The sequence below is a fragment of the Macrotis lagotis genome, chromosome X (assembly GCF_037893015.1).
Source record: "Macrotis lagotis isolate mMagLag1 chromosome X, bilby.v1.9.chrom.fasta, whole genome shotgun sequence".
NCBI lineage: Eukaryota > Metazoa > Chordata > Mammalia > Peramelemorphia > Peramelidae > Macrotis > Macrotis lagotis.
The window spans coordinates 689,604,930-689,628,952 of NC_133666.1; the positions used below are offsets into that span (position 1 = coordinate 689,604,930).

At 46.1% G+C, this 24,023-nt stretch overlaps 1 protein-coding gene across 4 annotated transcripts; it reads left to right on the top strand.

The window, feature by feature from the left end:
- Window positions 1–11: 11 nt before the first annotated feature.
- Window positions 12–12,823, top strand: HSCB (HscB mitochondrial iron-sulfur cluster cochaperone). 4 transcript variants are annotated; one of them, XR_012472321.1, is made up of 8 exons: window positions 122–533; window positions 1,695–1,791; window positions 2,590–2,679; window positions 4,953–5,097; window positions 9,314–9,378; window positions 10,935–10,982; window positions 11,886–11,940; window positions 12,664–12,823. XR_012472321.1 is itself a non-coding variant. In XM_074206229.1 (7 exons), the coding sequence occupies exons 1-6, from the start codon at window positions 322–324 to the stop codon at window positions 10,950–10,952; spliced, it is 627 nt and encodes a 208-aa protein (XP_074062330.1). In that variant the 5' UTR covers window positions 122–321; the 3' UTR covers window positions 10,953–10,982; window positions 12,664–12,823. The 4 variants fall into 4 exon arrangements, 3 of the variants coding, with proteins under 3 accessions (XP_074062332.1, XP_074062330.1, XP_074062331.1); XM_074206229.1 differs by lacking the exon at window positions 11,886–11,940; XM_074206230.1 differs by lacking the exon at window positions 9,314–9,378 and having other exon boundaries at window positions 130–533.
- The last annotated feature ends 11,200 nt before the right edge of the window (window positions 12,824–24,023 follow it).

Genomic DNA, 24,023 nt, shown 5'->3' on the forward strand with positions numbered 1-24,023 from the left:
GCCTGAAGCCGAGGCTCGCGCGAAAGGCTCAGGTATGAACCCCGCCAATCAGAGCTCGGAAACAGACCCGACCGCGCCTTCGACCAATGGGAAGCTCGCCGGATACGGAAGGGTCAGGCCGCAAAGCTTCGTGGACCTTGTAGTCTGGGAAGGCTCGCCCGCGGGGGACCTCTGGACGCTCCGCTGGACTCCAAGTTCCGCCCCCGGGCACCGGCGACCAATCAGTCGGCTCCGTTTGGGGCGGAGCGCAGCCCCCCCACCCCACCCCCGCTGCCCAGAGCCTGCCGTGGGGCGCCCGGGGCAGGTGCCGCCGTGGGGCTGATGTGGCAGGGTGCAGCTCGGGCCCTCCGCGGGGCGTGCTGGGCGCCGCGGAGGCCCTTCGGCAGGGCAGGCTCGGCGCCGCGGGGCGCCCCCAGATGCTGGAGCTGTGGCGGCCCCGGGGCGCCCGCGGGCGGCGAGGCGCTCTTCTGTCCGGCCTGCCACGCGCTGCAACCGCCCGGCCCCGAGCTCGATTTCTTCCGCCTCCTGCACTGGTGAGTGTTCCCCGGGGAGGAGGGGACTGGAGGCCAGAGGGCTGGGGGGAGGGGAGCGACCGGCCGCGGTCCGGGGGCGGAGCCTGCCCCTGCGGGCCTAGGGGGCGGGGCCTGGAGGGGGAGGGGCCTGTCCCTACGGGCCTAGGAGGCGGGGCCTGGAGGGGGCGGGGCCTGTCCCTGAGGGCCTAGGAGAGAGGCCTGGGGGGAGGGGCCTGTCCCTACGGGCCTAGGGGACCAGGCCTGGAGGGGCGGGGCCTGTCCCTGAGGGCCTAGGAGACCAGGCCTGGAGGGGCGGGGCCTCGAGGGGAGGGGCCTATCCCTGAGGGCCTAGGAGACCAGGCCTGGAGGGGCGGGGCCTGTCCCTGAGGGCCTAGGAGACGGGGCCTGGAGAGGGCAGGGCCTGGAGGGGAGGGGCCTGTCCCTACGGGCCTAGGAGGCGGGGCCTGGAGGGGCGGGGCCTATCCCTACGGGCCTAGGAGACGGGGCCTGGAGGGGGCGGGGCCTGTCCCTGAGGGCCTAGGAGAGAGGCTTGGGGGGCGGGGCCTAGGGGACCAGGCCTGGAGGGGCGGGGCCTGTCCCTGAGGGCCTAGGAGACCATCCCTACGGGCCTAGGAGGCGGGGCCTGGAGGGGGCGGGGCCTGTCCCTGAGGGCCTAGGAGAGGGGCCTGGGGGCGGGGCCTAGGAGACCAGGCCTGGAGGGGCGGGGCCTGCCCCTGTGGGCCTAGGAGACGGGGCCTGGAGGGGCGGGGCCTGGATGAGGGGCGGAGCTTGCAGCCCTGGATGAAGTATAGGGGAGTGGTCCTGCGATAGCCCCGCCCCCGTGGGCTAAGCTTGGGGCTCATGCTGGGTCCCCCAAAGGAAAGCAGGTGCAGGAGAGACGCGGAATGAACCTCAAAAGAGGCCTGGGGCGGCCAGGCCTCCCCCCACCCGCGCCTTGTGATCCAGTAGCTGTCCAAGGTGGCCCAGAGCCCTGACCTCCCTAACTCTCAGGTTTCCCTACTTAAGCCAACCCTGGTGCTTCATGTCAATTCAGCCAGCATTTAAGCGCCATGCTGTGTCCAGGCAGAGTCTGTTTTTGTCCAAAGAGCTGGGGATGGCCTCCCCAGGGAGTGCTCCCCCTGCTCCCCATTCACTCCTGCCCTCTCCCACCCTCCTCTCCAGCAACCGGTCCTTCACAGTGGATGTCCTGAGTCTGAAGCGTCAGTACCAGCAGCTCCAGCGCCTGGTCCACCCTGATAACTTCAGCCAGAGGTCGCAGGTAGGGGGCTGGGCTTCCTCCTTGTCCAACACTCACTTTGGGGGACTCCTAGCATCATATCCCAGCTAGAAGGAGCTTGAGGGACCCTCCTGCTCAGGACAGGAAGTGATTGGTTCCCACTCGCCTAGCCAGTATGGACCAGACAACCTTGGCCTCATACAGATCATCAGTTCCAGGATCCAGGTACCCCCCAGTTGAGATCTCACCCCTTTACCAGTGAGCTTTCTCTTACATGGTTGAAGGTGACCCCAAAAAGCTGTTCTTCCCCCAAGTTTGGCTTTTGGACAGTAGTGTCAACTCACCTCCTATCACCAGTGCTCTCATTTAGTTTTGCACAATAATTCAAGGGATGGAGAGTGTGCAGCTATTGCTGGCCCTGATGGAGGGAGAATCAGTGTGGGGAGATACTCATCTCCATTGCGTATAGGCTCTGTATCTATGACTGTAACCACTGATAATAAGTTGATATTTCCTAAAACTTAGATTCTGGTGCAATGACCTACACAGGATCACACAACTGGTCTGCATCAGAGGCAGGATCTGAACTCAGATCTTCCCGACACTGACACTTGCTTCAGTAATAAGTGGCCCCAAGATTGAGATTGGGAATGGGAGATTTTCCCTTTTGGTTCTCTCAAAAGCACAGACCCCAGAGGTCATTCCCAGTAGATCTTTTGTTTCCTAAGACCAGGGATGGCATCTTACCCATCGTGGGCCCATAATCAGTTTGTTGAATTAGTCTGTTATCCTTGTCGAAGTTGTTAGTGCTATTGAGCTTCCTTCCTGTCCTGCTGACAGACTGAAAAGGACTTCTCAGAGCAGCATTCCACACTGGTGAACGAAGCCTACAAGACCCTGCTGGCCCCGCTGAGCCGAGGCTTGTATCTGGTAAGCTTCTTTCTAACCCAGCCCCAGGCTGGCATTTATAAGGCTCTTTCTAGAAAGGTTTTTGCAAAGAGCTCCAGATGCACCATTTCACTGAATGCTCGCAGCAACTCTGTTAACAACCTCCAAAAGTATTTCAATTCCCTTTATAGAGATAGGAAGGCAAAAGCACACTGACTGAGCTGTGTCTTCCTTCTGTCAAGTCTAACCCTCTTTGACCCATGGTCTCACCCCCAACCCCCTCCATGGTGTATTTGATTAGTTTTCCTGACTTTATCAGACAGCAAAGCCATCTCTTGTGTCCCTCCATTCACACACCAACATCAGAAGGTTAATGTTGACCCCGAAAGGTCAGAGATATAGCTGGACCCATGTTATCATTGGGGAATTTTAGAACTAGAAGGCCTTTGTGGGGGTCACCTCTGGCCAAGAATTCCATGGCTGGCAGACTGGATGAGGGTGTGTGAGCCTTTGTGGGAAGACCTCTGTGAGGGGGAGCGGGCACCTCTCTGGAGCTGTCCCCACATTCAGTTGCCTTTTCATGACTTGACCCCAAGGCCCCTGGGTCTGCCCTTTTCCACTTAAGACTCTTGAGAGTCTTAGAGAGAGATCTCATGTTCACCCACATCTTCTCTTAGGCACATTAACTGTCTCCAAAGCCTTCAGACTGTCTTCTTTGTATGTGCTCCTGCTTTTCAACAACTTTCTGGCACAGCAGAACTGTCTACTGCCAGTGGCAGGGTGGGGGGGGGGGGTAGCATCACAGTGCCCAGAGCCCCAGGCCTAGAGTCAGGAAGATCTGAGTTAAAATCCCAGACACGGATAGTTATTACCTATGTCACCCTAGGCAAATCATTTCACCTCTGTCTGCCTCAGTTTCCACATATGTTAAATGGGGGTACTAATAGCACTTGCCTATTACAAATTTTAAAAGCACTATCTCATAACAATGGTTGTAGTGGCTAGTTCAGGTAAAATATAAGGAGACTCTCATCTCTTTTTTTTTTTGCTCCTTGATGGATGCCTGGCTTCATACAGTCCAAGGTCAGGGGGAGTTTTCTTCACTACTGGATCTCACTGGTGACCCATAGGGCTTCCCTTCTGCTAAAACCCAAGGCCTTTTCCAGGCATTGGCATCTTGCCAGACTACTGCCACTTGTACTTTTTTTTTAACTCAATTGTAATTCATTGCATTTTTCTCTTTTAAATGTTGGACAGTCTGGCTTAATAGTTATTGGCCTGCACTTAAAGTCAGAGAGACCTGGGTTCAAATCCAGCCCCAAACTCCTCACTGTTGTGACCTGGATTAGCGTCTTAGCCTCTTTCAGGACAGCTCAGTGGTACAATGGATAAAGCACTGACCTTATAGTCAGGAAAGGAGTTTGAATCCAGTCTCAGACACTTACCACTACCAACAGTGTGACCTTGGGAAAGTCATTTCACCCTGATTGCCTCACATCCAGCCATCCTGATTCCTATCTGGCCACTGGTCCCAGATGGCTCTGGAAGGGAAAGTGAGCCTGGGGATACCCCCCCTCACTCAAATCCAATTCTTGTGCTTGTCATGGCATCACCTCTACAAACATCATTCTTCACCTCTTTAGGGCCAACTTTCTTATGTGTAAAATGAGACCCTTTTAAGCTCTGAGTCTATGAACTAATGACCCTCTTCATCTCCTTAGATTCAGCCCGGTACTGACAGCTTCCCCAGTTGTCTTGAAAACTGACATCAGGATAAAGCACCGGCCCTGGAGTCAGGAGTACCTGGGTTCAAATCTGGTCTCATACACTTAATAATTACCTAGCTGTGTGGCCTTGGGCAAGCCACTTAACCCCATTTGCCTTGCAAAAAAACTAAAAAAAGAAAACTGACATCATCCCCTGGGTTAACTCTCCCTCCCAGTTTTGTGCCCCCCAGCTGATGAGCATGCTCCAGATTGTTAAACTATAGAGGGCCCAGCACAAGTCTCTGGAGCATTCCATAGAGACTTGCCCAATTGCCTTGAACCCTTCACTTAGCTTTGAGGTACTGCCAGAAGGGGTCTTTTCCTCTGAAAAGGACACTTTACCCCAATTGGCTTTTTAAACAATTTCTGTTCATTTCATAGATGCTGAGGAGAGAAGGAATCCAACTAGCTAAATGGGAATGATATGGAATTTGATTGAATCAGAATTTGGACTGCTGGGCTTTCTCAATCCGGCCTTCAGACTCCAGACCCCAACCCCCATTTCCGAAGCCAGTCTGTGTCTTTATCTCACCTTTGGTTCCCCCACAGCTGAAGCTCCAGGGGGTGGAGATCTCTGAAGGCACAGACGCTGGCATGGACATGGAGTTTCTCGGAGAAATCATGGAGATCAATGAGAAACTCGCTGGAGCTCACAGTGAGGCTGAAACCAAAGAAATCGAAGCCTTTGTTCAAGGTAAGTGCACCTATGTGGGGTCTCAGGGTGTGGACCAGCAGGGGCCTCAATGGTCCTCCAAAGGAGATTAGGAAGGGCAGCCATAGTAACTCATTTAGCATCATTGGCAAAACAGGCCATACACGGTGCCCTCAGAACCTCCCAGAAACCCAGGGAGAAAGTGACCTGAGCCTGGTCCTCCCCAGCGTACAGGGGAGGAAACTTAGGCACAGAGTAGCAAAGTGACTTCCTTGGTGTTGCACAATGAGTAAGTCAGACCAGATTTGAATCTGGGTCTCCCGACTCCAGACACATGCTCTCTTCCAGATACCTTGTTTTCTTTTTTTTTTTTTCTGCAAAAAACAAAATCATACGTTCTTTTCTATTTAGAAAACCAATTTGGAAAAATAAAAACTGAAAAAAGGAGAGATTCAATTTAGAGGCATCACAAATTGTGTTTTCAGAAGAAATAGAGGGATATCCCTAACCCTAACCCTAACGCTAACCCTAACCCTAACTCTAACCCTCCCCCCCCCCAAAAAAGAAAGAAAGAAATAGAGGGACTAGGGTGCCCAGGATTGCATCTGAAGATCTTGTTTGAGACACATAAAGCTATGCACACAGGTACACGTGTATACTTAGGGGTCAGACCAGAAGCATTAGTGAAGGAAGATTTGAGGGGGCACATGTGGGCCTGTTCTGGGAGGTACGAGGGCCTGGGACAAGCCTGGGATCCCAACATTCAGTCTGGTGTGTAGATGGAAAATCACCCCCTGATGGATCAGATCATGAGATGATTTTCTCTGAGGTCAGACTTCTGATCTCACAAACCTATTTGAACATGGATGTGAAGGAGAACAGACTTAAGCACCAGGAATAGGGTTGCACCAGGGGAAATGCCATCCACCAATGCCGGGAGGCACCTTCTGGAGTTGTCTAGGGTCTTCCTTGCTCTTGGACCAGTTCTAAACACCAGGCCCAGGGGCACAAAGACCCTGCTGCAATAAAGCTCTGGGTGTTACTACACAGAAACTTTGCATTTTCAAGCAATTTGTTTCCTCCCTTGGGGGCTGGTGGCATGGCAGAGAGGGTGCCAGGCTTGGAAACAGACAAGTCAAGTTCACATCTGCCTTCAGTAACTGTCAGGGGCAACTGCATGGCACAGCAGATAGAGCACTGGTCTTGGAGTCAGGAGGACTGGAGTTTGAATTCAGCCTCAGACGTGTATGACCTTGGGCAAGTCACTTAATCCTGAATGCCTCACATCCATGACCATCTCAGTCATCTTGATTCATATCTGGCCCCTGGATCCAGATGGCTCTGGACCCAGAAGGTGAGGCCAGTGACATAGCACAGCCAGCTCCCTTCCCCCCCATACACAAACCTCAAATCCAGTTCATGTGCTTGTCATGGCCTCATCTCCCCAAGGTCATGGTCTTCTTCTAGAGTGAAGGACAAACATCAACTGTGTCACTCAACCTCTGCCTGCCTCACTCTTCCCATCTATAGAATGGAGATCATCACAGCTCCTCCCTCCCATGGTTGTGGCAAGGATCCTATGAGATCATCTGTGCAAAGTGCTGTGTAAATACTGACTATTGTCATCATCCCAGAGCCAGCGGGGGAGAACAGGACAAGTAGGGTACAAGACAGGAGACCCAGATTCCCTCCTGGGCATCCTTTGGCCAGGGGCTTTCTGATCTGGGCCTCAGCTTTTTCCCCATACCTGCCTTGGCTACCTCCTGAGGTTGGAGCAGGTGTTGGGCAAAGTCAGATGGAAATCTCAGAGCACTCAACAGATGTAAGGAGTCACAACTCCTCAACTATGCTTCTTCCATGAAGACGTGGTCTCCTCGAAATATCTGCTGTAGCCCTTGGGGTCATCCCTTGTGTCCACTCTCTAGAGCATGCTGTCCAGTGATGCAAGCCAAGTCTAGAGTATCACCAGATAGCCCATTGCCTCTAAAGTAGCGTTCAAATGAGAGAAAAGGCCAGGCTCACCTTTCCCAGGAAATCTGCCCTTCTCCCACCTCCCAACTCATCTGCCCTGAATGAACATGTTGGGGGGCTGACCCATGGACAGTCTAGGCTACGTTTTTTTTTAAATCCCCTTTGCTTTACTCCGTAGTCTATTAGGCCAATCTCTTTGGCTTTCATTTTGAGGGTAGGAAGTCTTCACCCCCAAATAGAGGCCTCAGGAAGGACTCCCCATCCAAGGGCCTCCCTTTTCCAGGTGACCTGGGGAATGTTTTTAGATGGCCCACATTCTCTCATTTCTCATAGGTAATCAGCAGGTGGTGGGACCCAATCAAGAGATCTCAGCCCAGGGCAGGATAGGATACATCTTACTGGGCTAGAGTCTCTCAGCCTGAGGCTGATCTCCCAAGTCAGGAGCTTATAGATAATTCATAAAACCTGCAGACTTTCAGCCACTGGGACTCTCCATCAGCCTGAGAGCCCAGAGGAACCGAGACCAGACAAAATAGGGCCTCATGACTGGAAAGGAGGGTGAGCATGGAAGAGAGAAAGAAATGTAAAGGAGGAACTAAGTGTGGAAAGTCCTTTATTGACCTGCCAGCTGCTGCAGAGGAAAGGTAGTACTGATTTCTAGGTTAAGTTTATAATCATTTTCAAGGGGATGAGAAAAAGTCAGAGAGTGGTGACATGGCAAAACAACCTGCCTCTAGATGCCACCTCCAACACTCCCTGGATGATGGTGGGAAAAGTTTACCTCACATCTCTGGGAGGCTGATGCTCTTTAGGGTTATCCATATCCATTATAAGTTTTTTGACATTTTCTGTTTCTTATAGTGTCGTAGTATCCCAAATATTCATCCCCTCCCATGTGACAAACGGCATTTTTAAGAGCTAGAAAAGTCAGTACAATTGATTAATATATTGGGAAAGTCCAAAAACCTGTGCCACATGTGACAGTTATGGACCTCTAATCTCCAAGAAGGGGCAGGATGGGGGGGGGGGATTCTCATCTCTCTTCATTCTATTTTATAATTGTGTCACTTTGATTTCTTATTTTTCAGTGCATCATCGTTCTTCCCATTTTTGTTATTGCAGTCATTGTATATAGTGTTTCTTTGGCTCTGCTGCCTTCACTCTGCATCAGTTCATATAGATTGTTCCAGGCTTCTTCACATTCATCACACTTATCATTTCTTACAGCTTATGTTCACATAGTTTGTTTTGCCATTTCCCCAATCAATGGGCATCTACTTCATTTCCAATTCTTGGCCATCTCAACATGCTGCTATCAATATTTTGGAATATATAGGGACCTTTCTTTTGTTTATCAATGACTTCATTGAGGTTATACATTATAGTCAGACTATAGTCTGCCCTGGAGTAGGCACTTCCCCTCTCCATGAAGGCTACAAAGTCCACCTAGATGTATCTCAATCACCTTCTTTGGTGCTTTTGTTGTCCTTAAAAGAATCATCCATAAGTTTCTCCAGTCATTTCATATCTGGCCCCTCTTCTGGATAATCTTGCAAACACTGCCCTCTGTGCTCTCAAAACTGCATTTTGATTTTTTTTTCTGACCAGATTAAAGAGACCCTGCATTGCCTCATCTCTTACCCAGCCTTAAACACTGAATGGTGTTGCCTCAGGCAAACTGAGACCCAAGAAAGAGTTTAACTTAAAAAGCCCAAGTTCTCTCTTTCTCTCTTCCATGCTCACCCCCTTTTCTGTCATGAGGCCCTGTTTTGTCTGGTCTCAGTTCCTCTGGGCTCTCAGCTCCATCTCCAGTGGTCCTAATCTATATCTTGCCATTGGACCAAATGGCTCCAGAGGAGAAAGTGAGTCTGGTGACTTTGCACAACCTACCTCATTTAAATCCAATTTATTTGTTTATCAGAACAGCACCTTCCTTATGTCTCTGGTCCTCTCTGAGAATGAAGGACAGGGGCAGCTAGATGGCTCAATGGATAGAGCACTGATCCTGGAGTCAGGAGGACCCAAATTCAAATGTGACCTCAGACACTTAATAATTACCCAGCTGTGTAACCTTGGGCAAGTCTAACCCCACTGCCTTTACTTAGGCCGAAATTCATCCTGCTGCTCCTTCCCCATCCTCCTCTACAACCAGTAATTCCTCCTTTGGGGCTGATGTGTTACAGTCTAAAAGGGCATGGTTCCATTGTCATTCATGATGAGAACAGGTCCTGCTAGAAACACTGCTGAATCTGTATACCATTTTTCCATTTATTTGTTCTCTTTCCAGGAATACCTTTTGTTATTATTGGGGAAATCCATTCACTACAAAACTCCTGTATTCCCAGGATGACAGTATGGATGCATGAGTCATTATAGAACCTTATTCTGCAGTTTGGTCTTCAAGGTCCACCTTTCTGAGGGTGTTGAATGAAGCCTGGTGGGGGTGGCTAGGTGGCACAGTGGATAGAGCACCGGCCCTGGAGTCAGAAGGACCTGAGTTCAAATCCAGCCTCTTGACACTTAATAATTACCTAGCTGTGTGGCCTTGGGCAAACCACTTAACCCCATTGCCTTGCAAAAACCTAAAAAAACAAAAAGAAGCCTGATGACATGGGAATCTAGCCCATGGGTAGAATCTTCGAGGTCCCTTGGCCCTGCTCCATCGCTCCAAATACTTCCCCTGACACAGCAGCATTGGGAAACTTTCCAACTCCCATTGTCTCTGAGCCCTCAGTGGGGAGACTAAGTTCTTTCTTTTATGAAGACCTAATCTGTTTTTCTCTTTCTTCTCTCTCCCCCTTAGTTCTGGTTCCCTACTTAGAAGCCAGAATGAAAGGATTAGACCACATAGCCCCTGCGGTTCTTAGCCGGTTGAGTCTATCTAATCTTGCATCTCTAACTGACTGCCTTTCAGACCTGGCCAACTGGATGTGCAGTAGATGGGCAACTGCCATAGCTTCTGGGGAGTCTCCCCTCGCTCCAGACCATCCTTCATTCAGTCTCCAAATGATTCTCCTAAAGTATAGGTCTGATCATAGGACCTCTATGGGGTCAATACAAAGCCTTTCCTACCAGCTCCCTCCTCCCCTTTCCTGCCTTCTTACACCTAAGGACCTGCTCTGTCCTCTTTGATTCAGGGTCATTAGCCTCCCTCCTGGTTGATCCATGAATAAGACCCTCCACCTCTCAGTTCAGGTATTTTCTCTGGCCTGCCTACTTGCCAGGATCACTTTCCCTCTTCCACCCACTTATTGACTGCCCCTGACATTCTTTAGATCCTTTAGAGCCCTACGTTCTTTTTTTAGTTTGTTTTTTTGCAAGGCAATGGGGTTAAGTGACTTGCCCAAGGCCACACAGCTAGGTAATTATTAAATGTCTGAGGCCGGATTTGAACTCAGGCACTCCTGACTCCAGGGCCGGTGCTCTATCCACTGCGCCACTTAGCCACCCCTTAGAGACCTACTTTCTAAAGGAAGCTTCCCCAGAGCTGTCTTAATTCCAGTGCCTTCTCTCAGTTATTTGTCCTATGATTATTGGCTTAGGGTGTCCCCCATTGATGGTGCGCTCCTTAAAACAAGGATGGACTTTTGCTTCTTTCATCCCCCACTGCTTAATACTACGGCTGGCACCTGGTAGGCACTTTGTAAATGTTTCTTGGTGGATGAGTCAAAACCAGGACATCCCAACCCCAAGGCCAGCTCTGCCCACTGTGTCACACTGCTTCCACTGACAATGTTCTCCCTGCCTGCCCTGACACCGCATTTCTGATTCTGCTCAGACTGACCCAATGACTACCTTCATTGATAGCCACATAGTTCAGTTGTTCACTCTGTCAAAGCACTTTTGTGTGTGTGTTCATACCAGGCCTTCGAAATGGGAAATCCAAAACTATGTGTTTTCTCTTCCAGCTAAGCAGAAAGAATTGACGGAAGATTTGAGTAAAGCTTTCGAACAAGGTACCTCCCTTTCCTTGTCCAAGTTCCTTGCCTTGGGAGCACGTTGCTAGTAATGGGATCTAATCAGTCATTCAGTAAAGTATCTAAGGACCAGATGGGTTCCCAGCCTAGTGCTGAGTAAGTTCTTCAAGAGAGACAGACCAGTGGATGTAGAGGGAGCCCTGGGTTGGGAACCAAAGACCTGAGGTCAAGTCCTGACCTAAGATCCGTGAACTAGTCTTTGAGCCATTACCCCCAGCTCTTTCAAGTGTGGACAAAAGATTTTGGATGACCTGGATCCATGGCCTTGTTGTGAAGACCATAGAATTCAATACCAGAAGGGACCTTAGAACTCTTCTGGTCCAACTCCTTCATTTTTCAGATAGAAAAACTGAGGCCCAGAGAGAGACAGGATTTGCCCTGAACCATTGACTTCAGTGATTAAATGAACCCATGATGCCAAACCCTTCTTTGCTTCCTCAAGCTAGGCACTCTTGCCCATGTCCTCCCATATGCCCTCCTCACTATGACAAGGTCTTTCTCTGGACCTTATTAACAGGAGGTCGGTGACCCAGCATCTCTTGGGGTGCCCATCTCTTTATTTTTCACTATTGCTAAGTCACAGGCACACATCCTTTTCTGATCATCTCCTGAGTGATCCTTCATCCCATCCACACCCATCCTTGTAAGATAGTCGCAACTAGTCATCTATTATAGCCTACCTGGACATTTCTGATCAGTCTTTGGGTCACCAAAGAACCCCCAAATTGTGATTCTTCAGAAAACTGATGGTCTATAATTCCCAACAACAGACTGTCAGGGAAATATTTGTATGAAGAAGATGGATTTGCTTCCGAAAGCAATTGGGGTTCATTGTTCATTTCCCAAATGGATTCCCCAATCCAATGCACTCTCTTCTTCCAGTTCAGTTCTAGGCCAGTTCATTGTCTGCTCAATGGCAAACTCTTTACCTATTTGGGTAAGTCACTTAACCTCATTGCCCTTGTAAAAACTGTAATCTCTATTCATATTCTTGAGAGTCATGGCAGCAGTCTTCAAGACATGGGAGCTCCAGGTGACCAGCACAGTGACCTTAGGGAGCAAAGCCAGCTTGTATCATTCTTTTTGACAGTCCTCTTGGTCATGATGCTAGGAGAGTCATCAAGCAAAGAGGTCTTGCTGATGACACCAACAAAACTTTTAGGATCTTGACATGCTCATGGGAAAAGTCTTGTTGGAGAAGGACAATGGGGAAGCTGCTTTTATACAATCAGCAAACCATAAGTGCAAAGGCAGAGAAATACCAGGATAGGACAGGCCCAAGCTCTGAATTCAAAAGGACCCAAGCCCAACCAGGGAGGGAAGGAGCCCTTTAGATGAGTCCAACTTGACATACCTTCTGCCCATACTTGGGCCCCTGACTCCTCTCCACTCTCCCCCACTGCAGAGAGCCCTGTTCCCTCGACCCATTAATTCCTTGGGCATCTACCCAACCTCCTCCCAGTGCTCTGCCCTGAAGTTGGATCCCGGCAAACAGAGAAGGGGTTGCTAGGGGTTGTCTCCAGAAGAGCAGGAAAGAGACCGGGCCTATGGCACTGGGACCCCAGGCCCCACCCTGGCTCCACTCCTTCATTTACCTGCCCAGGAACAACTGGTTAAAGTGAAGCCTTGCTCTCACCATCATGTGTCTCCTTCATTTCAGGTGATCTTCAGAAGGCCAAGGAACTTTTAGGAAAAATGAAATACTTTGTAAATTTAGAAGAAAAAGTGAAATTAAAGAAGACTCCATCCTAACTGAAGATGGAGAACAACTTTATATTGTCTTTGTTTCCATAAAACTCTTGTATAGATCCTTTTCTTTATGTGTTTTGTTGCATTGGAGAATGTATGCTTACCTGTTTTGGCATAAGTGCAGAACACTAGCCCAGAAACATAGAATATTAAAGGGACTTTAGAACAGGAGAGGTCAGAGCTGGGGAGGGGCCTCAGGGAATGGTAGAGCCGAGAGGAGCCTTGGAACAGATGTCAGGACTAGGGAAGGGCCTCAGGAACAGGGAATGTCTTCTGAAAGACAGTTTAGTGATCACCTCCCACTGAGACCCAGAGAGGTGGCCCTTAAACCCTAGAGCTGGTTGGTGGCTGCAGGGGGCCCAGGGCAGAGGCCTCACACCAGCTTGGTGTTCCCCACTCAGCTGCCTCGTGCAAAGTCTGGGTATCTGGTCCCAGAAGATGTGCAGTCAGACTACAAACACTCTAGTACCTTCCCTGCCAAACAGAGAGGCAGGGAACTGGTACAGTTTGGTCCACTAGGGCCATAAGCCACCAACCCACACCTCTGAGAGACCAGCTCATGTACTTAGTGTTCCAAAGACCAAGTGAATTCAGAATGAGGAACAGTGCATGGGCATTGAGGTCCCTTGTCCATCTACACCAGGGTGGGGTAGAAGACCCATTCATTTGTCTGGCACTGCCACTGCAACCATAAGATGACTTGAAATTCAATAAATAGAGAAGCTTCTTAAGGGTCAATTAATTAACTGACCAAATATAGCAGGCTAATTTTTAAGTTGATAATTTTGTATGGCCCCTGAATGATATAAATATCCTAATGGCCCTTGGCAGAAAAAAAGGTTCCCCTCCCCTGACCTACACAACCAAGCATTCATTTTGAGTATAAACTCATACCTCTAGAGCTGAAGGGAACTCACAAGTCATCCAGTCTGACCCCCTCGGTTTACAGAGAAGGAAACAGCCCCAGGGAGGAGAAGGGACTTGCCCAGAATCACATAACAAATGCCAGAGATGAAACTGGACCCTGGGCCCTCCATCTCTTAGAGAACCTGTGCCCTTTCCACCTTCATAGGCTACCTCCAAATGAATTTGTTTTGAATTGAATTCATTCTTTAAAAGTACAGTATAGGATGGCACAGTGTATAGAGCACTGGCCCTACAGTCAGTAGGACCTGAATTCAAATCTGCCCTCAGACATTTGATACTTATTAGACTTGTGACCTTGGGCAAGTCACTTAACCCCATTGCCCCATAAAAATCAAAAAATAAGTACAGTATAGTAAAATACTATAACATAATTGAAATCAACCAGCATTTAATCAGTATGAATTTATTAAGTACTTATTATATAATAGACATTGTACTATGCACTAGAGACACTAGAGAAAGGCAAAAACAAAACCAAACCCAAAACCCCACCAATCCTAGACCTCTAGGAATTTTATAATCTAGTTTGTTGTTGTTTGTCCTTTGTTCTGGAAAAGGACCTTGACATCTGGAAGTGATAGCATGGATTGCAAGTGGGTTGGATTGTAGGGGGCAGGGACTGCTCAGTCACCATCCTCACTTTCTCTTCCAGGGGCCTCTGGGTCCAGTGGCCAGAAATGGGTAAGAATGCCTGGAGATGGCCCTGGATGCCAGGGAGATCTGGGCCTTTTTAATAAAGCCAAGGTTTCCCCCAGATCTCAGTTCATCTAAGGCAACAGCCATTTGGTAGATAAGGCTGGAGAAGAAAGAAGCAAAGAATGACCTTCACAGGTTGTTGACTGACAATTCACATCTAGTAGGAGGGACTACATGCAAACTATGGACTGTACAGACCTGCAATAGGTAGGAAATATTCATAAATTCTTAGAACACTACTAAGGACCAGCTAGATTGTTATAAATGAACGAAAAGAAAAACCTGCTAGAGTGAGAGAAAATTGTACATTTTATTCATGGACCTTGCAAGATACACCTTACAAGACACAGGTACCTCACTCCTAGGCGTGAGACTCACCTTAGTCTCAGGACAGAGGTAATTTATTGTCCTCAGAAACTCTTTCCGCTCCCTCTTGGATGTTCAGAGGCTCTCAGAGTTTGAGCTACAATCTAAAAGGTCCGCCCATTCCATGATATGCCCCTAATATGATCCCCCCCCCACATCATCCAAAGCATGATATGCTAAAGAACCCCAGTCCTCACAGGGGGTGTGTGGGTTAATATTCAATTACCTAATTGCTCAGACTCAGTAGCATTAGGTCAAGCTCTCTAGGTCACTTGACCTTTGGGGTTTGGTATCCCTAGAATGGGATTAGGAAGACTTTTCCAGTCTTGTGATTGGCTGGGCCATTCCCCCTTTGTAATGGATTCCCTAAGGCTGCCCTCCACACCCTGTGAAGACCATCACCCTACATTTCTCCCAATGATGTTGTGGAGTGAATTTGCCTTGGTCCTGGGTTTAAAAAGACCAGAATTCAGATTCAGCCACAAATATTGATTATGTGAGACTGTGGACATTGCCCTGTTTGCCTCAGTTTCTTCATCTGTAAAATGAGCTGGAAGGAAATGGCCAACCACTCCAGTATTTTGGACCAAGAGAATTCAGATGGGATCTGGACACAACTAAAAATACTGCTAGTCTTAGGCAAGACCAGACAAAAGCAAACAAAAGGGAATCCCTGTCCTCAAAGGACTTATATTGTAATGGTGAAAGGCCACACCCAAAAGAAAGCTGAAAGGTGGCCTAAAGTAGGAAAAAGGAATATAAATGAAGCAGGGGGGGGGGGGGTGTAGCTAGGCACAGTGGATAGAGCACAGGCCTTGGAGTCAGGAGAACCTGAGTTCAAATTTGACCTCAGACACTTGCCTAGCTGTGTGACCTTGGGCAAGCCACTTAACCCCACTGCCTTGCAATAAATAAATAAATGAAGCACGGCCAGCCTTTATTCTCTAAAAATAAGGCTCTGGAAAGAACTCATGGCATGGTGGGGAGGGATGTTGCAAAACCTAGAGAGTCAGAGGTCCTTTCAGGGGACTGACCAGGAATGAATAGTGGGAAAGGCCTGGGGGAAAAGAAGGGGATGGAGATGAGAAGGGGCAGGCACAGTCAATGATTAGTCATGGCATCAGGAGACGGGGCGGCTTGTGGGCAAGTTTTTTCCAAGGATTTAAAGCAGGCATTTGAAATGGCAACACTTCAAAATGACTAATATGGAAACATTTTACATAATTTCATATGTATAACCTATATCTGATTCCTTCCTATCTCAGGGAGAGGGAGAAGAGGGAAGGGTGGATAGAATTTGGAACTCAAAACTTTAAAGAAAGATGTTGAAGAAAAAAGTGTCAAAGTATAATTTTATCAAAATTATATTCCTCCTCAAAGATTGATTTCTTAGCTATTGTGAGGAATGGAATGAGACTTTCTTTAGACTTGGAAAGGAGTACTGGCCCAGCCTTCTTTAATCCAGGAAAAAATGTGTCCTCTTTTAGATTTGGAAAAGAACACCTGTCCTGTCCTCCTTAGACTTTAACCAATGAAAAAATGTGCCCCTTAGACAAGATAACTTTTGATGAGATTTTGTTCAACCTAATAGAATGGCTTCCAACAAGGTTTAAAGTTTTGTACATTTTTGTTAAATATATCCTGGTTCCCCCCACCCCCACCCCTTGTTGCTATAAAATATTCAGATCTCCCTCTGCTAGGGATTGTCCTCTTTATAGATGGCCTTCACCTATAGGTTTACAATAAATACTAGAGAATAAAACTTTATGTCTAACCTATATGCTGTCATTTTTTAACTCTAAGATTTTTAAAAAATGTTATTTATGGCAATGGGGTTAAGTGACTTGCCCAAGGTCACACAGCTAGGCGATTATTAAGTGTCTGAGGCTGGATTTGAACTCAGGTCCTCCTGACTCAAAGGCCGGGGCTCTATTCATTGTGTCACCTAGCTACAGTTTACAAAAGAACAGACTTTCCTTTTCCAGCTCTCCCTGGACTCCATCATCCCAGGCATATTTCACAGGTGAGATGACCTTTTTTGAGATCTCTTTTCAACCTTCTTCTCTGAGTCTCCAAGCAAACATTGGCCCTGTTTCCTTATCCTCTGGGTGGTGATGGAAGGCTTTCTGTGGGACCTGCATTCAGGAGAGTCACCAACCCATCAGGATATATCAACCCCCTATAATTCAACATCTTGTCGTTTCCTCTCATTCTGTTCTGCTTCCTGTTCTTTGGTGCTTCTGAAACTTACTGTAATTTCTTGAGTGATTTCCAGAAAAGATTTATTCTGGAATCTGTAGGCTAATGAAGAAAATAAAGCAAGGCATGGTAGGGAGAACACCAGAAAGTAATAGAGGCCTAGTTCATCAGTACATGGCAGGGGAAGGGTCTTTAGGGGTTGCAGTGGACCTGAGATCTATGCTACTGCCAAGCTGTGAGACCCTGGGCAAGTCCCTTACCTTCTCCATTTCTTCATATGTCAAGTTAGTGAGTTAGCCTAGAGCAGGGGTGGGGAACCTCCAGTCTGCCAGAGGTACAAGGTCATCACAGATGAGACTTGAAATCCAATAAATCTAGGAGCTTTGTAGGGGTGAATCAATCAAATGTTTGACCAAATATAGCAGGTGAATGATTCTATAAATATCCAAATGGCCCTTGGCAGAAAAAAAGATTCCCCATCCCTGGCCTAGACAAAAAGGTTCTTAACCAAATGGACTCATTTGACCATCTGGTCAAAGTAATTTTTTTAATGCATAAAACAAAATTTTGAGGATTCTAAAAAAAACCAAATATATTGAAATAGCATGATTAAAATATTTGTTAAAAAAAATTCATGGAAGCTAGGCTAAGAACCCATGCCCAAGATGATTTCTTGGATCTCTTCCTATTCCAAAGTCTGTGATTCTGGACTTGGCCCATGGTATCAAGAGGTCATAATTTGAAGTCCTTTTTTTTTAGTCACTACATATCTGTGTATCTTTGGGCCAAACATTTCCCATCTGTGAACTTTGCTTTTGTGTGTTATATAAGTATATTTCAGTAATCCTGAACTTCATACTTCATCAGCAAAGGACTGGACATACACACACACACACACACACACACACACACCCACCCCTATCCTGAGGCCAGCACTCAAAATCTCAAAATCAGCCAGCCATTGGTACAATGGGTAGAATAATGGGCCTGGAATCAGGAAGATCCAAGTTCAAATCTGCCCCTCCCCCCCAAAATAGTAGATGCTTATTGCCTTGCTCCTTTTCCATCTTAGTAGGATCTACTGGAGTTTGTTTGGACTACTTTTCTGCTATAATATTCTTTTTTTTTTTTTGCTACTATTCAGGCATATCCAACTCTTCAGGATCCCATTTGGAGCTTTCTTAAGAAAGTTTCTTTGTTTCCTTCTCCCATTCATTTGAGAGATGACTTACCCAGGGTCACCCAGCTAGTCAATGTTTAAATCTGGATTTGAACTCAGAGTCCTGACTCTAGGTCCAGAGCTCTATCCATGACAACATCTAGCTACCCTAAAATATTCTACTTGGACTTCAGAAGGCAGAACTTGGTCCAAAAAAGTGGAAATTACACGGAGGTAGGCAGATCTTAACTCAGTTCAAGAAAAAACTAGGTGGTGCAGTGGACAGAGTACCTGAGGACAGAGGAACTGAGTTCAAATTTGACCTCAGACATTTAATAATTGCCCTGCTGGGTGACCTTGGGCAAGTCATTTAATCCAATTGCCTTAAATAAATAAAAATTTTTAAAAAAGAAAAAAGAAAACCTACCTAATGATTAGAGTTGTCTCATAACACTTCCAGAGGTTCCTAGTCCTTTCCTGGAAGCTTCACCTACAGACGTGGTGTCTACCAGTTTGGGATGCCGTAAGCATTCTAGGTAGAAGTTATACTAGACAAACATTCTGCGGACCCTTCAGACTGTGGACTTCTATGACTCTACCGCCATCTCCCAGGGTCAATGTGAGGATCCGTTGAGAATGTGTAGCAAATAGTAAGTCAAAGAGCATTTTTAAGTGATTACCTTATACTCGGCTCCCTCTGGGATTTAAAGTCTAGTGAGGGAGTCATGGATTCTTCTTCTAGCGCAATGAATTACTCAGAGCTACAGAATCCCTATAAAAGATCCTTTTGATTAAAATATCTCCAACAACTCGCAGGCAAAATCTCTAGTCTCAGAAGTTATTTTTCTTTCTTTCCCAGAGCCCACAGCTAGGACCAGATTAATCCACCAGGGGGCAGAGTCGACTGACTGTACCCCAAGTCACCCTCCATGTTACCTATCTCACAGAGGAGTAGGATTGAGCTAATGCATTTATACCTCAGAAATCAGCATACTCTTAATAACTGAGACTTGTTTTATTTTTTTGTGGATTGATTAGAGTTAAGAAAGGGGTGGAGAAAATGTTAATAATGCAGTTTAAATTTAAAAGTGTGTGCCTATATTTTGGGGATGAAGAGAAGCCATTATTTAACATTTACCAGCAAACCTCTTGGGTTAAATCAAGTTTTCCCAGTTTCACTAATATCTCAGCCCACAATAGCCTCTAAAATAAATATGATTCTTGTTGAAAAGTGATATGGTATTATAAATATAATAATTATATTGCAAGTAAAATGACTAATAATTGACATGAAAAAATCTAACTGAATGAAAAAATGTGGAGGCACAGGCTGAGGACATTTAAAATCAATTTGAAAAGAGACTGTTGAGTCTACCCAACACATTTTTTTAAATTAAAGGTTTTTTTGTTAGTTTTACATCACAATCATTTCCAAATATACTGACCCAACCTGACTCACTCACTTGGCTCACTCTTTCTTGTGACAAAAGAAAACAAGCAAAATGAACCAATAAAATACCCAAACCTGATAGTGTATGCAACATTCTACAGCTAGAAGCCCCCACCTTTCCAAAGAAAAGAGTAAGGCATATTTCCTCATTTCTTCTCAGAAGCCAAAATGGGTCCTTAATTTCATAGCCCTGACTTTGCTTTAGTTTGCTTTAGGTTTTGTTTTTGTTTTTTGTTTTTGCAAGGCAAATGGGGTTAAGTGGCTTGCCCAAGGCCATACAGCTAGGTAATTATTAAATGTCTAAGATCAGATTTGAAACCAGGTACTCCTGACTCCAGGGCCAGTGCTTTGGCTGGTGTTTTTATCCACTGTGCCACCTATCAGCCCCTGCTTTAGTTTGCTTTTAATTGATATTATTTTGGTTACTATACACATTGTTTCCCTGGTCCTGTTGACTCCATTCTGTCCATTCAATAGTCTTCTTGTGTTTCATTGAATTCCTCATAAACGATATGATTTCTTACATTGCAACAATATTGCATCACATTGATTTTCACCAGTCTGTTCAGCCATTCCCCAATCCATGGGCAGCTGCTCTGTTGTTCTGGTAGGACTTGTTCCTTCTCTCATACTCTTGACATGCTGGTCCTGGAAGTAAAGACAGAAGAAACTTTGTTCCCTATTTTCACTTCTGGACTCTCTCCTTGCCACACCACTCCTCCTTTGAGTTCCAAACTATTTCAATTTTGAAATAATGACTTAGTGACCTTTATGTATCAATCCCCAGATAATTTCCCTTCCTTTCTCAAGAAGTCCTCCTTACCACCCCCAGTCAATCATTATTAAGTGCCTGTTACGCAACAAAAACACCATGCTAAGAGACAAAAGACAGTCTGTGTCCTCAAAGAGTTTACAATCTAATGAAGGAGACAACATGCAAACACATATACAAAGCAAGTCCTATACAGGATAAATAGGAAATAAATAACAAGGGGAAAGCACTGGAATTAGGAAGGGTTGGGGAAGGCTTCCGGTAGAACTTTCTTTTTTTTTCTTTTTTTTAGATTTTTCAAGGCAGTGGGGATAAGTGGCTTGCCCAAGGCCACATGGCTAGGTAATTAAGTGTCTGAGGTCGGATTTGAAACCAGGTACTCCTGACTCCAAGGCTGGTGCTCTATTCACTGCCACCTAGCCGCCCCTTCCAGTAGAACTTAAAGGAGATGAGGAGGTCAGTAGTCAGAGCCCTCAAGGGAATTTATTCCAGGTCTTGAGGCAGGATCAGCCTACTTAAATCCATCCTCTGTTCAATCACTAAAATATAGGTCCAACCATATCATTCTACTATTCTACAAACTCCCTGGGTTCTCCATTGTTTCTATGAGCAAATACAAAATGTTATTTGTTATTTACAACCCTTCATATCTTGGTCTCCTCCTACCTTCCCAGTCTTCTTATATCTTCCTCCCCAAAATGTACTCTTTGATCCAGAGCCACTGGCCTACAAACAAGACCATTTCTCAGCTCCAGGCAGTTATCCCCCATGCCTGGAATACTTTCCTTTGTTAAAAAGGAGAAGGAGAAGGAGAAGGAGAAGGAGAAGGAGAAGGAGAAGGAGAAGGAGAAGGAGAAGGAGAAGGAGAAGGAGAAGGAGAAGGAGAAGGAGAAGGAGAAGGAGAAGGAGAAGGAGAAGGAGAAAAGGAGGAGGAGGAGGAGAAGGAGGAGGAGGAGGAGAAGGAGAAGGAGAAGGAGGAGGAGGAGTTGATCTTTTCAGTGTTGCTGTTAATGTGTGCAGTGTTCTCTTGGTTCTGCTCACATCCTTCAATATCAGTTTATGCAAGTTTTTCCAGGTTTTTCTAAAGTCTTGGCCACTCCTGATTTCTTACTGAACAATAGTACACCACCACCTTCCTATAACATAATTTATTCATCCATTCCACAATTGATGAGCAAGGGAATGCATTTTCAAGACATGATGCAAAGGTGAAATAATTAGGCCTTAGCACAATCTTGGATCTGGGGGAGTGAGAATAGTGAAGATTCCATGATGATGACACCTAGATTGTGAGCCAGAAGGACCATGAGTTAGTATTGTCCTCTATAGTAATAGGGAAGCTAGGAAGTGGAGACAGTTTAGTGGGAAAGATAAAGATTTCTGGTTTTGAGTTTAAGATGTTGACCAACTCTTGCCCTTGAATTCAAGGACTTCAATCTACACGTTGATGTTGTCTCAAAAAAACTCCTACCTCCCAGGTGCCCCTAGTCTACCATAATCTCATGACTTCCATATTACCACAGCTATAGTCATATTCAGGAATATGCTGATAAATACTGAACAACTGCCTTTCCAAAAACAAGAGTGTACAGAACATATTTTTCAGTTTAATTTGTGCATCATTAATATTTTCTTAAGTACAGATGATCAGTCAGTCCATAAACGAAGCCCTGGTTTGTAGCTTTTGCCAATATTTAATAATGAGCTCCATGAGCTGACTCTAGAACACCTCATAGCTTTGAATTGGTCATTACTCATAAGGTAACCCATCACCCATGATCCTGAGCCCCAAAAGACCTTAGGTCATAAACTCCCATCATCACTGCATTCTTCCCTATGCTTTATTCCTCCTAAACCTATCTTTGACCTCACTATGACCTCTGGACCCCTCCTCTCCACCATACTTTCCCAGCCTATCACTGCCTTTTCTGACTTCATTTTCCCCTCCCTTTCCCAATTTCATCCTTTTAATGACCCAATTCAACTCTATAGAAGCCTCTCTTCTCAAATCCTTTGTTCCCTCCCTTGTCCTATCATCACCCCAGAAAAGCTAATGTACTGACTGGATCCATTAGAGACTGAGAACGAATGATCAGACAGGAGGAGAGCCAGGAGAGAGCCACAGCTCAACAATTCAGAGAGGAGAGTTTCAAGAAGAGAGTGGTCAACAATGTTCAAAGCCTCAGAGAAGTCAAGAAGGAGGAGCTTTGAACAAAAAAGGACACTGGTAACTTTTGGAGGGTGGAATGATGAGATCAAAAGTCAGATTGTGGAACGTTTGGGAGAGAATAAGAGGAGAAGGGGTGGCTAGGTGGCACAGTGGATAGAGCACCAGCCCTGGGATCAGGAGTGCCTGAGTTCAAATCTGACCTCAGACATTTAATAATTGCCTAGTTGTGTGGCCATGGGCAAGTCACTTAACCCCATTGCCTTGCAAAAAAAAAGAGAGAGAATAAGAGGAGAAGAAATAGAGTCATTGATTCTCAAGGAGTTTAGTCATGAAGGGAAGGGGAGAGATGAGAAGATAGACTAGTGGTGATATCAAATCAAGTGAGATCTCTGGGATGGGGGGAGATGAGCATTTTTTTGGTAGGCAAAGGGGAAGGAAATAGTAGACAGGGAGAAACTGAAGATTAGGGACAGAATGGGGAGCAATTACTTAGGCAAGTCAGGATGGATAGGATCAAGGGTACAAGGAGAGGGGCTGACCTTGATAGAGGAAGGGTCACCCATGTATGTGATCCTGGGGTCCATCAGTAAGCATTTATTTGTTAAGCCAGGCACTAGACTAAATCCTGGGGATACAGATACAGAAAAGGGAAAGGGATTCTCAAGGAATTTGCAACCTGATGGAAGATGCAGCATAGAAAAGGAAGTTGAAAAGCAAATAATGACAGGGGAGAAAGAAAGTAACCAGTAAGGTGACATGATGGGAGACGTCAAAGATGGCCCAAAAGAATGTGGCAGGACAAGGAATAAGGAGTGAAAGAAGAAACAGGAGAGAGAAGGGAAAATCTGCATAAGGAGGAAAGAAGAAGGGGGAGCTCAGAGGGAATGGCCTCCATTTTTAGCTCACAATAAGCATGTAATGAATGATTCTGAATCATTTAAAATATTTTGCTACTATCAAAAGTGCTACTGTGAATATTATGTTATAGACACAAATTTCTTTCCAAATACATAGCAAAACTGGGATTTGAATCTAGCTCCTTTGACTCCAAATTCACTACTCTTTCCAATGTGCCACAATATGCTCAGAAGTGCCCCATATTGAGAACTCTGAATTCAAAGCCACAAACAACTGAGTAACTTTTCTTGCCTTAGTCCCAACTGCCTTCCAGTATGTTCAGACTAATTCACTGCTCTGCCGCTCTTGGCATAGTCTAGTTCCTGCCTTCCCCCAGAATAGTTTAATATTCGAATATTCTCTCCATCTTGTGGATTCTTTGTCTATTTGTTTCCAATGTCCTTACCTTGCAGACAAGGAAACTGAGACCAGAGGAGTTCTGTTTGGTATGACTGTTTAATGTCATAAGACAAGTTTGTAGTAAAGTGGAGGTCAATGTGTTTATATATCGGGATCTCTATCTGTCCCTGTCTCAGCATCTTTATCTATATCTGTTTCTACATCTATATCTTTATCTGTCTCCATGTATGTATCTGAATTTATAGCTATATCTGTATCTCTAAACCTATATTTAT

Coding starts and splice junctions, on each gene's coding strand:
- HSCB (XM_074206231.1), top strand. CDS start 322: ATGTGGCAGGGTGCAGCTCGGGCCCTCCGCGGGGCGTGCTGGGCGCCG. Junction 534..1,694: donor TTCTTCCGCCTCCTGCACTG/GTGAGTGTTCCC, acceptor CCTCCTCTCCAG/CAACCGGTCCTTCACAGTGG. Junction 10,983..12,663: donor GAGTAAAGCTTTCGAACAAG/GTACCTCCCTTT, acceptor CCTTCATTTCAG/GTGATCTTCAGAAGGCCAAG.